The sequence below is a fragment of the Centrocercus urophasianus genome, unplaced genomic scaffold (genome assembly GCF_019232065.1).
Source record: "Centrocercus urophasianus isolate 14NV4802_14NV808 unplaced genomic scaffold, USGS_Curo_1.0 seq_15, whole genome shotgun sequence".
NCBI lineage: Eukaryota > Metazoa > Chordata > Aves > Galliformes > Phasianidae > Centrocercus > Centrocercus urophasianus.
In genome coordinates this window covers 31334229-31347951 of record NW_024884697.1, presented here as the reverse complement: position 1 = coordinate 31347951, position 13723 = coordinate 31334229, and the positions used below count along the sequence as shown (strand labels likewise).

The 13723-nt window shown below is 40.2% G+C and overlaps 1 protein-coding gene across 1 annotated transcript in view; it reads left to right on the top strand.

Moving 5' to 3' along the window:
* Positions 1-13723, top strand: part of PPM1H (protein phosphatase, Mg2+/Mn2+ dependent 1H) — a 133040-nt gene that overhangs the window by 79130 nt on the left and 40187 nt on the right. The window contains 1 exon segment of the mRNA XM_042815991.1: positions 600-712. Within this exon segment, the coding sequence (XP_042671925.1) occupies positions 600-712 (113 nt within the window).

The window sequence follows — 13723 nt, the reverse complement described above, 5'->3', positions numbered from 1 at the left end:
ATGCCTAGTACTAATATTCTTTTGTTGTTCTACTGATGTTGTTCTATTTCACACTGGTGTTTTTTTTTTTTGTTAACTAGTTTAGCATCACTGCCTTCTGTATTTCTGAAGGGTAGCCCTCTTGCATGAGTGCATCTTGCTGCTGTTTGCAAAGGTGTATGCTCCACAATCCTAGCCTTCGCTTTGGAGACCAGATAGTTATTCATGTCATAGCTAGGTCTCATTAATTATTTGCTGTCTATGTAAAGTGCTCTCCAATTATACCACCAGGTATGTGTTGTTCAGCTACATTTATCTTTGCTGCCTTTGTGCTTTTTCCGTAGCAAAATCTCTTGCATCCCTCAGCATTGCCCTTTATTCCATGATGCCTGATGTTTTACAGTCCTGTCCTGTTTTGTCCCCAGCTTTGTATCATAAGCAGTTGGTACTCCAAGACTTTCTATTCTTTCTGAGCATATAGCCAGAATTGAAATAGAAAAGAAAGCTAGTGGGACTTGCAGTTGAAGAAAATTGTAATTTTTTAGGGGAATCTTCATTTTCTAAAGTATTAATTACAGTGCTGTCTTATTTTTAATACACTTTATTTTCTTTTCCTATAGGATTTGCAAATAGAACGAGAAAGGACCGTGTATAATATTTCTGGTGGCTGCACAGCCCTTGTGGTTGTGTATTTATTGGGGAAGCTTTACGTGGCAAATGCTGGTGATAGCAGGTGAGTGTGACGTCTCTTCTACTCCCACACCCAAACTCCCAAGATCTGGTGTTACCAAGTTCCTTAGTGGCAAATAGCATCACCAGGAGGTTCTGTTTTTTGTCTGGGCTCTTAACAGTTCTCACTAAAATTAATGCAAAATTAATGCAGTAGTGATGGACTTCCAGTGTCTAGTTGAGTGGTGGATGCACTCAAGGTGACTGACTCATCTTTTCTTTCTTGTTGCTATCTCTGAATGAGTTGATGGTGGCAGAGAAGTGAAAAGACACTATGAAGAGCCTTTGAAACAGGGGTAGTAGAATTGTATGCTGAACACTGTTTGATGTGGGACTACATCTGGAACTGCTGATCCTGAGGGTGCTGTCCCTAAGTCTAGCCTTGGAAGCCCACCTGGCTATCAGATTTTAATATAATTGAAAATGGTATGAGAGTATAGTAAATGTACTGCAGGGGGGTGGAGAGGCTATCCAAAAGTTAGGAATTTTACTGTGTCCTGCTCTGACTCATGTACTTGCCTGTTTCTCAGAACTGAATGCTGTAGTTCAAGAATTGTTAATTTGCTTCAGTTAGAAGTTGGATGCTTTACATCTCATTATGAGAAGCTCCTTTTTCTTCTGACTTAGCTAAAACTAGGAACATGCTGGGAGCCTCTCACTTGCATTCCTTTCTTCTCTCTCATTCTTTGCCCATACCACTGCCAGAGAGAACGAGGCTGTTCTTGCAAGACTTCATACCTTTGCATGTTTCTTCTGGCAGTGCTCTGCATAAACAGGCCAGCAGAGCGTAGTTCTCTGCGTGACACAGGCTGCATTTGGGTTCAGTTAGTAGCTGTGTAATTGAAGTCTGTACAGATACTGAACAGTGTTGTCTTTTGATGAAGACACTACAGTTACATGTTTTCGTTGTTTGGGTTTTGTGTGCACACAGTTCATGTTTCATTCTGTATTCACAGAGACAGCACTCAAGTCTTTTGCTGCATTGAAATGTGTAGGAAGACAAATCCACTGCGCATAAAGTGCTTTGCTTTCCATTGTTAGTGATCTTAATTTGCTGAACTTGCTACATGTGTTGTAAATTGCTCACCAAGTTCCTCTTGACAAGTGACATTCAAATCTTTTTCCTTCAACTGGCAAATTAATGAGTCCTTGCAGATGAGTCCTTGCAGAGTGTACCTGGAAACAAGTTGGAGTTGACCATCTGTCCACTCCTCAGAACCACTAACTGTGTTGTATTTTACCTCTCTTCCATCAGATTAGAAGTAATCGTGTTTTCCTTTACTACTGTGCTTTGAAGTACAGTTGAGTCTCTTCCATAGAGTTAGCTAATTGCTTTGTTCCTTATTTGTGTAGTGCAAAACTGGCCATGCAGGACTTGCTTCTGAGGGCTGAGGTCTTTAGTCTTAAATTACTGGCTGCTTGCAGTTCCCCCAGGATCTTCCTTCTGCTTCCTGAGAGCAGCCTCAGCTCCATTGAATCCTGTGGATACTCACGGGAATAAACTTTTATTGGTGGTGATCTTGAAATAGTCCCAGTGTCCACCTTAGTTAAAACCACTCAGAGGCTTTGAATATTCGTTAAATCCATCCGAAACATTTTTTTGTTTTAGAAAAAGAGGAAAAGAAGAAAGCCACTGGCAAGGCTGAGTAATCTTTGAACTAAGGCTAAAGTTCTTCTACTTGTTCCTCAGATCCCTATAGGTAACAGAGATCCAAAACAGTTTGGTTTTCTGCTTTCCAATGGACCTCATGGAAGCCTTACTCATGCTGAGGAGAATTCTCAGAATTTCCAAAATCTTTCATTTTCACATGGGCCTGCTTATAGATTTTCCAAGCTGAATAAAATATTTTTAAGAGAAGCTTTAAAGTGTAGAAGTCTGGTTGATCTGAGTCTCTCGCTGCTTCTCATATTTCAGGACGGGGGTAAGAGGGGGGCCTGCAGTTACTGTGAACCATCCAAGTTGCTTCTCATTCCTAAAATGACATTTTAGGACTAGAAAAGCAGCTCTGAGCTTGTCTGCCTACTTCCAGGGCGCACAGTGCATTGTATTTTTAAGGGCCAAGTCACGTAGCCAAGAAGTTCCTTATTTGTGTTAGTAGAAAAATATGTGCATTTTTACTGTCTCATGCCTTGCATTGTCAACTTTTTGTTTTGCACAGATACAAATGAGAATACTGAGAAATGTAATAAGGAACTGTTAAACAAAATGTTTGCATGTTTTTTAGGAGAAGAGTGGGATTTGTTGTTTTTTTTTTTTTCCAAATATGCTCCTCATGTTTGTTGCTTTTGGAAGTAGATGCCAAAACCCTCAGTACTTCAGGGGAGTTCTGGTTTCCTCGAGTTCACCAGCTCACTTATGCCTCTTCTGTCCTCAGTCTCCTACCTTCTCCGCCCACGTGCTAGAATAAATTTCTAAAAAATAACTGCAGTTAACTAATCTACGAGAGTTTTCATGCTGCAGCATCGGTAATTGTTTACACAATCCTTATTGGTATAGCTTCTGTCCAAAAGAGGGCTCAGGCTTTGAAGTTACCTGGAATTAGAAACAACAGAAGCTTGTAGATGTGGGTTTTGAACAGCTACTGCTGTCAAAGGACCAAGGTACATACAACAAACTGTTACTGTCACAATGAGACTGAGGAAACTGGAAGTGTGAGACTTGAATAATAATGTGCTATGTGGTGCCAGCTATACCTCAGACTTATGCCTGTGGTATTCAGTTTAACCACTAAAGCTTCTCAAATCTAATCATTTCATGCCACGTACCCTGGCACTGTTGTATAGCAGCTGTCCTTTTGTAGTTGATGTGTAATTACATCATGAAAAGACTTTAATTACCATATTACTAAATTACCAGCCAGCAATCCTTTCAGGTTCAGCCCTAGCTCACTTCTGTAGGGACTATTAGGCTTCTTCAAGCTGAACACTTTGGGTTGGTGTAAAAAGGAGAAAAATTGTGCTAATTGTACGTTTTGTTATGAATCATTATTGAGCTTGATGTTATGGCATCACTAATGTCAATGATACAGTTAAACTTATGCTAACGATGCAATCGCATTTCTGTAATAATTATACGTTAAAAGCACATGATACCAGAATCCTACTAAAAATTAGGTAATGTCTTCAGAGCCTGATAGAAACAACTTGGAGGGAGCTGATTGCGTTTTCTAATGGCTTGCTAATCATTCTTGGAATCTGCCATAAATATACCTACTTGTAGAGTCAAAATTTTTAAATGCCACCCTCTCTCTTGCCACCTCTCAGTGGTTAGCATTGTCTGTGCAAGGACTGATAGTGCTGTAGTGGGCTATCTGATACACGGCATTTATATTTTGCCTACCAGATTGATATATACGCCGTGGTTACTACCCTGTGGTAGACACTCTGAATATCTAGTGTTTCTTTGGTCTTTTTGTTGTTGGTTGATTGGTTTATTTTTTTTAATAAGGAACGGTAAATCTTCTCTGCTGATTCTTTTAAACAGTATTGCTCAGTTTTATATTGCTAAAGTGACTTTTACTTCTAAATTGTCATAACACGCCTTGTTAATCTCAGTTCTTCCAGTTTTATGTTCTTTATTAGTATGTTGTTTTATAGCTAGTGATGAAGCAGTATAAAACAAGAGCTTAAAATGTTTTTACTGATTACTGCCCATTACCGTATAGCCTCATGCAACATAACATTTACCCAATATCACTCCAATGACTCTAATGCAGTATGATCATATTAACTGTCTTTGGCACAAGCATTCTTCTGGCTCTCATGTTGTCTGGCTGAGGAGCTGCTCAGCAACTGCAGGCACTGCCATTTTGTGCTGTGTTTGGAGCCATTTGGGTTAGCAGTGTTTTTATCATTATACAGGATGCAGAACATCACAAGATGATTTGACTTTGTCATAGACCCTGAAATACTTCCCTGAAATACTTGCTAAATCTTCAAATGGATTCTTGGACTTTTTTGATTTATTGGCAGAAGATGGCATCAGAGAAAAGAGCCTAATGTTTTGGAAGGTTCACAATCTTAGAGGGTCACTGGATTTTTTTATTTGCTTCATCAGCCTTTTTTTTTTTTTTTTTTAAATGTATATCATTTTTTGTATCCCTGCTTTTTGCCCCCATGTGCTCCTGTTTCCTGTTTTCAGGGCATATTCACCCTCTGTTTGAAGATATATCATCATATCCAGAACAGACTCCTTTTTGCAAGTGTAGAATTCATACTAAAGCATTTGGGATTGTTAAGTGATAGGGGCTCTCTAAGTGGATGTATTTGTGGCAGTTTCACATGGGTGCAGGTTAAGCAACGTCACTGGAGTGCAATTGTCCTTATGTGTGTACAACACTGATTTCTTCCAGTCTAATATAATAGTGCATTGAAAATTGAATTCTGCTTTGTTTACTGTTTCCATTCTTTCTGGATTGGCAGCCTGTGTTGAATTTCACTTATATACTTGCTCTGTGTCATAGAGCTAGTTAACTGCTTATCTCATAAGTGGTTCTTTTTGTAGAGACTAAAATTTGGGAAATCATGTATTACTATGAAGCAAATGAGAGAGGCATGGAAACAGCTCTGTATTTGCTGACTGGCACTGTAGTTGAAATAGAATTTTTGAGAAATCAGAGTTGAAGATTCTGACTCATTTTTGTGGTTTGTGGTATCTGACCTCTTCCTCCAGGCAGTCCAACAGGGCGATTTTAGCCAGAAGCCCAAACACTGTAAGGGTGGAAACCAAGCAATGCTCTAGTGTATTACAGTTATAGAGTTGGTTTGTTTCGGTGTTTGTTTTACAATATTTTTAAAGAAACTTTAATTTTCTAATTTTTCTTAACTATTTTCTAATCTATATTGTGTGGGATTTTTGCTTGCTTGTTTGGGTTGGGTTTTTTTTGCCTTTTTTTTTTTTTTTTTTAAAGTGGTCTGGTTAAGCTCTTTTGTCTCCTTGAATCTGTATCTGCATAAACAACAATAATTGTGTTTTGTACTTAGTGGTCTCTGGAGGAAAGACTAACTCAGTTACTAAGCTGCTTCAAACTGCAGCATTTGGAGAAGCATTCTTACTCCTGTCCCCCTAAAGATAAGAGAAGAGGACCTGTAGATCAGCCATGCACATGGCACTTTCAGCCACACAATCCATGATGATCCTTCTCTGTCTTCTGAAAATTCTTCTTGCTCTAAATCCTCAAATAATGCCTCCCCAGAGGCAAGAGTGACATTTACAGACTGTATTTTGGCCAAGCTGTGTGCACATCCTTTTTTTTCAGATGGCTATTAATTCCTCATCACTCAAAGCCAAAAAAAATGCTTAGACTTTCCAGGTCTGTGCTTGCTCTTCTCAGGAGACTGTGAAGTGAAGAGAGACCAAGTGAGTCCCCAAATACATTCTTCTTTAGTAACTGCAGTTTGGTAGGTGGAGAAGTCTGGTTCTGCTGCCTAGCAGAAAATGCTGCGAAAGAGCGTGGCATCTTAGTCAGACTCAGAAGATACAGCCAAGTCCTGTTTCTTTGCTTGCCCAACTTCTCTTCCTTGGAAGCCTTCCCACACAACGCCTGCTGAAAGCACTTCTACTTCCCTTCTACCACCTGGACTCCTTCCAAGGAGAAGTAAGAGCACAGAATTCACAGGAGTAGCAGCTACCTCAGATCACCTTGCAGAATTTTGTATCGAGTGAAGCTTTTGGAGGCATTTCAGGAAACACTTTATCAAAGGTGTGGAGAAAAGGTGGTGAATCAGAAATAAGTTATTGCACTCAAAGAGCATGCTTTCTAACAACCTAGTGAATTATGAGTTCTGAAGCTCTGGCACCTCATATCCAGCACTGACTTGGCAGAAGTGATTAATTTGGCAGTCAGTGTTCATAGACTTTTGAAGACACACAAGTCCTGCCTCTTCTCCAAACTCTTGTTTTTTCTGGAAGAGAGTATGCTTTTGCAATGTCTGTGACAATCTAGCATGTTTTAAAGCCATTGTAAACAGTTTCAACATGTGGTGTGTTCAGTTAAGTCTTCAGTCTCAACCACACGATATCTTCTACCAATGAAGTCTTTACATTTCAGATAATGAGGAAGGACAGGAATTTTACTGTTTAAATACTCCTAGCAAATTAGAAAGCCACAGTTCATTGCTACTAGATTCTAGGAGTGATGGATCCTGTTAAACTTAATTCTCATAGAGTTTTTCAGCCTTTTGAGGGGTAGAAAGACACCATGAGAACTAACCAACCCAAACAAAAAAATTGGTTGCAACCACTGTGAGTAAAAATTTCCCTGTTGCTTTCTTTTATTGGTGAACATGAGTGCTAATCAAGAAAAAAATCCTTCTGTAATAACATCCCCACATGTATGTTTCATGTTTAACCTGTAGAGCTCATAATGTATGAGACAAGATGAGTAAAGGATGCTAAAGCATAATTTTAACCACTGGTACTGATGCATAAAGAGCCTGTTATCTTGAATACAGGCAGCTTGTGATATAAGCAAGTATAGCAAAATCCAGATGATCCAATGCACTTCACTGAGCTCAGTTTTTAACTCTTTAATCTGTGCCTTTTTAGTCAACCAGGGAGCATGGTGGATTCTTTCTTCCTTCCAGTGTTACAGGTTAGTGCCAAGACATGCCAGGCAGGCTGTGACTTTCCACCTCTAGCTGCCTTCCAAACTGTGGGAGAGGAACCAGAGGGAAAACCCCAGGCTCACCTTGGTCTCATGAAATCGTATTGAAGGATTCTGGTGCTGAGCTGAGAAAGCAGAAAAGCTGAAATCCAAGTAGATGTGATGCTTTAGGGACTAAAATCATTCTGACATCCTCAATGCTAAATCAGTGAAGAGCAGAGAAAAATATCTGCACTTCTTTGACCTTCTGTGGTTAGCCATACCCCAGCCATATTACTGACACAGTGCACAGTGTGCACAGTGATGCCTTCATCCCTAAGCCCAGGTTTAGTTGCCATAGTAACTCGTCCTGGAGATGAATATGATATCCTGGACAGTAGAGAAACAGACTTTGATTCCAGAGATAATGGTCCCAAGGCTCAGAGCTGGTCACAAAGATGTGACTGTGCTGCTTTCTTCATCTTTCTGTCATGACCCAAATAATGGGTGGCATGTTGTTCAGCCATGTTGCAGAAATGTAGTGATGTATCATCATTGCAACCCTGGACTTAATGGTTTTCAAGGGAAGAATACACTGAAATCATCATGAATGGAATGCATCCCATGAGGGCAGCAAATCTCCAGTGTAAGCAGGTTGGAACCATTGGCAGACAGTTTTTGTGTTCCAGCAGTATCTGCTCAATGCAAACTGGCTTGTAATGGCTTCCTAGCTGCTGGCTAGGAGGACCAGTGTATTCAGGTGTAAAGCAACGGGAAAGTACATACGATTCCTTACACAGTGTTTTAGTTTAATTGATAGGCTTTTGAGTTCATACTACTGGTACTAGAGTAGGAAATGCTACATGTTAAAACATGTAAAGTAAAGATACGAAGTAAAGTAAGATACAAAGGCAGTCAGTATTAAGTTACTTTCCTGATAAAACGCAGGGAAAAAACGATCACCTATAGGTAGCTAACACCAACACGTATCCCGTGTAATTAGCCCTAAAGTGAAACACTGTTAATAATGCTGACTGTTAATAATTAGCCAACTGTTAATAATAGCAACTCCATACTTAGACTGGCTCAGAGAAGCAATCCATGTGAGGACAACCTTAAGTAGTGCAGGGAATCTCCTGGGAATGGAGCTGCTCCACAGCAAAGTGGAGCTCCTGGGCTCAGAAGTCACTGGGCAATGTCTTCTCCAGACATCTTTTCTGTGAACAACCTTCAAGCTTAGTGTTGTATTTAATTTAAAACCAGGGAACGAGTAGTGATACAGAAACAACTGAAGCAGTTTAGTGACAGCACTGATGGTGGCCTAATGCCTCTCACTATTGCATGCAATGTGTGGGGCAGAGGGAGGCTGCCAGCTGCAGAGGATGCCTCTGACTGCTGTGCTGCTTACTAAGTTAGTTGAATACACAGGATGGAATGTAAGATCTGTTTAAAGAATTCAGATTTTCATTGTTCTTGGTGGCAGTAAGGAAGATTCTGACTGATTCAGCTAATATAAATGAGAAATAAGCACTTCCATGTGATCTATTAATATTATTTTGCTTTGAGAAATAGCTTCTCTCTGCCCATTTGTGATCATTTATTAAAAATAATGTGATGATTTAGTAAAACTGGACGACTAAAATAGTGGCTTTAAAGTGTATTTATTTTGCTTAGAGGTCTTTTCCACAGGCATCACTAAATAAGCAGTAGAAATGTAAATATGAATGACTGGGTTAACTGGAAATGTCATAAAGCCCTAGAGTGTGCTACAGGAGCAGCTGGTGTGCTGGTATCATGCCTCTGAAAGACCACTCTCAGGGTTTCTTGCAGGAACTAAATTTTATAACTCCATCCCATGTGCCTTGCAAAGTCATGGGGAGATGCCTGTAGCCCCACAGCAGCCATGCAACACGGCTGGCTCAATGCTGGTGCAAGGAAATGAAGAGGAGCCCTTGGATACTTTGGCTGCTACCTGTGAAAGCCCAAAATCAGCATTTTCCTGTCACGTAGCAGTGTCCAGTTGTTCTCCAAACGTGGCCAGCTTGGCTGCTTGAAAGGCACAGGCAGCCTGCAGAAGGCTCCCCAAAAGCTTGAGAGAGTTCCTTGTTATTCCTGTAGGACCAGACTGAGTTGTCACAGGGGAAGTGCATTCCCTGTTAACATTGGCTATATTCAGCTGAGTGAAAAATACTCCACTACTTAGAATAGTTCAATTGGAAGGCACCTTCAAAGATCATCAAGTCAAACAGTATTGACACTTCAGGGCTAACTGAAAGTGAAAACATATCAGTGAGGGACTTATCCGAATGCCTTCTGCACATTGACAGGCATGGGACATTGACCACCTCTGCAGGATGCCTGTTCCAGGGTTTAACCACCCTCATGGTAGGAAATTTTTCCAAATGTCCAGTCTGAATGCATTTTTGTGGACAACCTGATGTTTACACTGAGTAATGCCAATAAAGCAGGGTGGCACTACTCTTGAGTGGCAGCAGATGGAAAATGAGGGCAGAGGCCCTTTTTATTGGCTCTATGCCCTCTCCATTTTGTTGCTTGTTTTCGTGGTTGAGATGCAAAGTAGGAGCCAGACATTTATGAGTCTTCTCATGAGGATTACAGGTGGTAGGCAGATGTGTGTTTTGCCATGGGTGTTGCTGAGGGTTTCTGCTTTCACCTCCAGCTTTTACGGTGATGGATATGTCATCACTGGGACCTGTTTTAATGCCAGCTAAACACTACGTCATGGTTTGTTTTACTATCCCCAGCCTGATTTAATTCATAAAATCAAGGAAATCACTTAAAGGCTTTTCACTATAGTTCCGTGATTATTGCCAATGCAGTGAGGTGTTTGTTCATCTGGTTTCTAAAGAAACATTGAGAAATGTGTCTGCATGGGAATAAGAAGAGTAACCCAGTTAGCAATAAGTGAAACCAAGATGCCAGGGCTGAATGTATTAAAACTCATCAGTAATCATAATGGTTGATCATAATGGTTAAGTTCCAGAGGAACTTCATTTACTCAATGTACATGGTTAATTTACAGATAAGGTGAACATTATCTTAAATCTTATTTCATTTCATAGCAATGAAGAAAACGTAAATAAATGGAACTGTGGTGGTTTTAAAATCACCAGGCATTAGCACTGTGCTTCCTTGGCTTCTTTAAATGTATGCATTTAGTTATCATAGTAAACAAGTACTCATCTAGACCAATTCCATATTTCTAGGATCTACTTTTTTTTCTCTCAGTTATTTTGTGACACAGCTAATTAAAATATACTGTTTCGTTCCTCCTTTGAATGTAATAAAACCCTGCCTTATTCTTTCTGTCACTTTAATCCCTCTTTCTTTTCCATTGACACATTTCTAATACCCCTTCAGACAGGCCAGACACTGCTGCTTCATCTGTACCAAATCCACAACGCTTAACACCTTTTGACAAAATGGATACATCCTCCCTGTGGCTTGGAATTGATATATGCTGTCAAAAAGGGTTTTCCGAATGGTCTCTCTTTGTCACCTTTACCAGATTTTTATTCTCTGTTGTAGGAATGTGCAGTTTAATGTTGCGTTTCAAATCATTTTTGGCTGGAAAAGTGTGTAATGGAATCAGGGTGTCCCCTGAATACTCCTAACAGTAGGAGATGCCTCTTTGTTTTCAACACCAGAATCCCAATAGACCCTTCACAGCAGTGAAATTACACTTTTGACCTTGTTCACTAAAGTGTTTCTTTCTCTGTATGATTAAATGAGAGTAACTAACAATAGCTTCCTCTGAAATGTATGAATTTCCCTCTGTTTGTTTCTCTTAAGAAACTCAGAAAGGATGCTGTGCAATTCTATGCTGATTGTATTCTCTACAAAAGAAAGAAAGGAAAAAAGAAGAAAAGCAGCCTCGCTCCTTCAGGGAGGGGTGGCTGTTTTATCCATATTAAAAATGCAAAAGTAATTGATGTATTGATATTTTCCCTAGGCCACTGTGGTGTTGCTACATCTCGAGTGCGAGAGCACCACTGCAACGCACAGATTTTTACCCTTTAGTTGCTTTATTTACCACGTATTTTAAGAGGGGATGTTTACTAAAGCACAAGATATTGTTTTAAAGTATCAAATATTAATATAGAAAATAAGCAAATACTGTTCTGGGTGAATGCTGAAATACTGAAAAGATCACTTCGTTGTACACCACGGTCTGTGAAGTTAAACCAATCTAAAAGATAGATGCAGTGTTTTATGTAGATTTGCATGCAGCCTTTTAAGCTCATGTTTCTTTTCATTTGTATGTGACTTGGTGGATGTAGCTGCTGCAGGCTGCACTGTGACTGTCAGCCCCATCTCACACACTGAAACATCAACGCATCAATTGCTCCACATATGGTTATTCAGAGCAGGAATTTGCTAAATCAGAAGATCCTCGAAGTGAGGTGGCCAGAAAAGAGAAAATCAGATTTTGTTTTTCCGCTTTAGACTACTTTGGCTATGTTTTGGGGATATTTTTCAATGAATTCCTGTTTCCTGTAAATATTCACAAGCTCCACACTGGTGAATATACTTTGTTTTGTGCAGCGTGCACGTGTCTGAAATGCAAGTGCAGCCCTGCATTTTGTGTGGGGGGGAGACCCTGCACTGCATGATTGAGTAACTAGATTCAAAAGAGGGGAGGAGACATAGTGAAATTCTTGTTTTCAAAAGGACTCAAAAAATACACGACTTAAGCCTTCAGGGCATGGGTGCCATTATGAACAGGGTTTTTGCTCACCTTGATACGGTGCTACATGGAGAAGGCATCAGAGCAACAGGGCTTGGAAGGCAGCACACCCAAAGCTGTAGATCTGTGGCTCCAGACCTTCTCTCCTACAAACAAACAAACAAACAAACAAAACAAAAAAAAAAAAAAAAAAAACAAAACACTAAAAAACAAACAAAAAAAGCAACCAACTTTTGTGCTTTCTTTATTACTTCTTCACTGCTGATGTAAACTAGTGATTGGTGTGGCTCTGAAGTAACCTTGTCATCAAAAAATATTTTGTTGGTTGTTGACATACTTGTTCCATACAAACATGAATCACCCAGCTTCCTTTGGCAGGCTTGCCCTGTGGCCGTGCTGTAATGTGTTTCACCACTGTGATTGAAATTAAAATGTCACCATTAAACATGGCAGTCAGATGCTCCCTGAGCACTGCATCTCTCCAAGTTCTCTGGCTTCCTATGTAGCTATTTCTGACAGTTTAATAAGGTGGCTTTATTCTGGTATAAAATAATATGTTCGTACTTCCACAGTGCTCAGGGAGTTAAATGCTTTCAGAGCACTATTTCATTATGTCTATACATCTTTCATCTGTGGCAGAAGCAACAACGCTCACGTAACGTGGTGTTGCTTGTTAGTCCATTAGGAAGTGTAAAGTTAAAATGAATTGTCCTGCCAAACTGCACAGAGCGGCTGCCGGAAAACAGCTGCTGGGCTGTTCCCTGCACCAGGCTCTCTTGGTGGAGCAAGTAGTGGTGCAGGGCTCTGGAGACTGCTCCATGGGAAAAGCCTTCAGACCGTGCTTGACAGCTTTGCTGCTCCAGCTCTGTTATTGCCAGGTCACTGAAAGGGCAGTTCAGTCTCTGAGTCCAACTAGGGGTTGATATGGTACCTCTTAAATCACAAAAACCCCACTGAGTGCGGCAGCTCCTGGGCCGGGCTTTCATGCCTGGCTTCTCTAGTGAGGCTGCCAACAAATATGTCCGTTTTTGTCATATATACAGTGACAAATATCCCTTACTGTCATGAAACTACTAAGCAGCTGGTGTGGAAAGCTAACGAAACTGCTAACAGGATAACGAGCCCAGCAGAGATGAATTCATGCCACTGACCTGTATGTGTACACCTACATCCCTCCCATTGCTAATGTCTAGAGCTGTTTAACTCCTCAGATCAAATCATTTCACTCTTATGAGCAGATGTAACTTTTGACTTGAATCAAGTCCAACTGCTGAAAAAATTAATGAAAAACATAAAACTGAGGCTCTGTTTAATCAGCTATTAACATCACTGCCTTATTTTCTCCCCACCCCCGCAAAGGTTTTCTTGTGCTAGGTTGTACTTCTCATCCCAGGTGGCTGCAATTTCTAGTGAAAATAAGTTGAGCCATGAAAGGTTGACCCACTCGCCTCTGAATTGCTTTTTATATGATGTTAGTCCCTCAGGGCCCAATTCTACCCACAGAAGTGAGAATGATAGCTATCAATGTATATCGTAAGTATGTCAGTGTACACAAAGAAAAAGATGAACCCCAGACTTCAGTGGTCTTTAAAATACAGATTTCTCATGAAATGGTGATTAAATAGGAAGCAAAGGATGATTTAAAAATTAGCTTGACACACTAAGCAGTTAAATCAATTCCACTTCTTCTAGCGCTGCTCAGACCTGAACCTGTTTCTTCTTT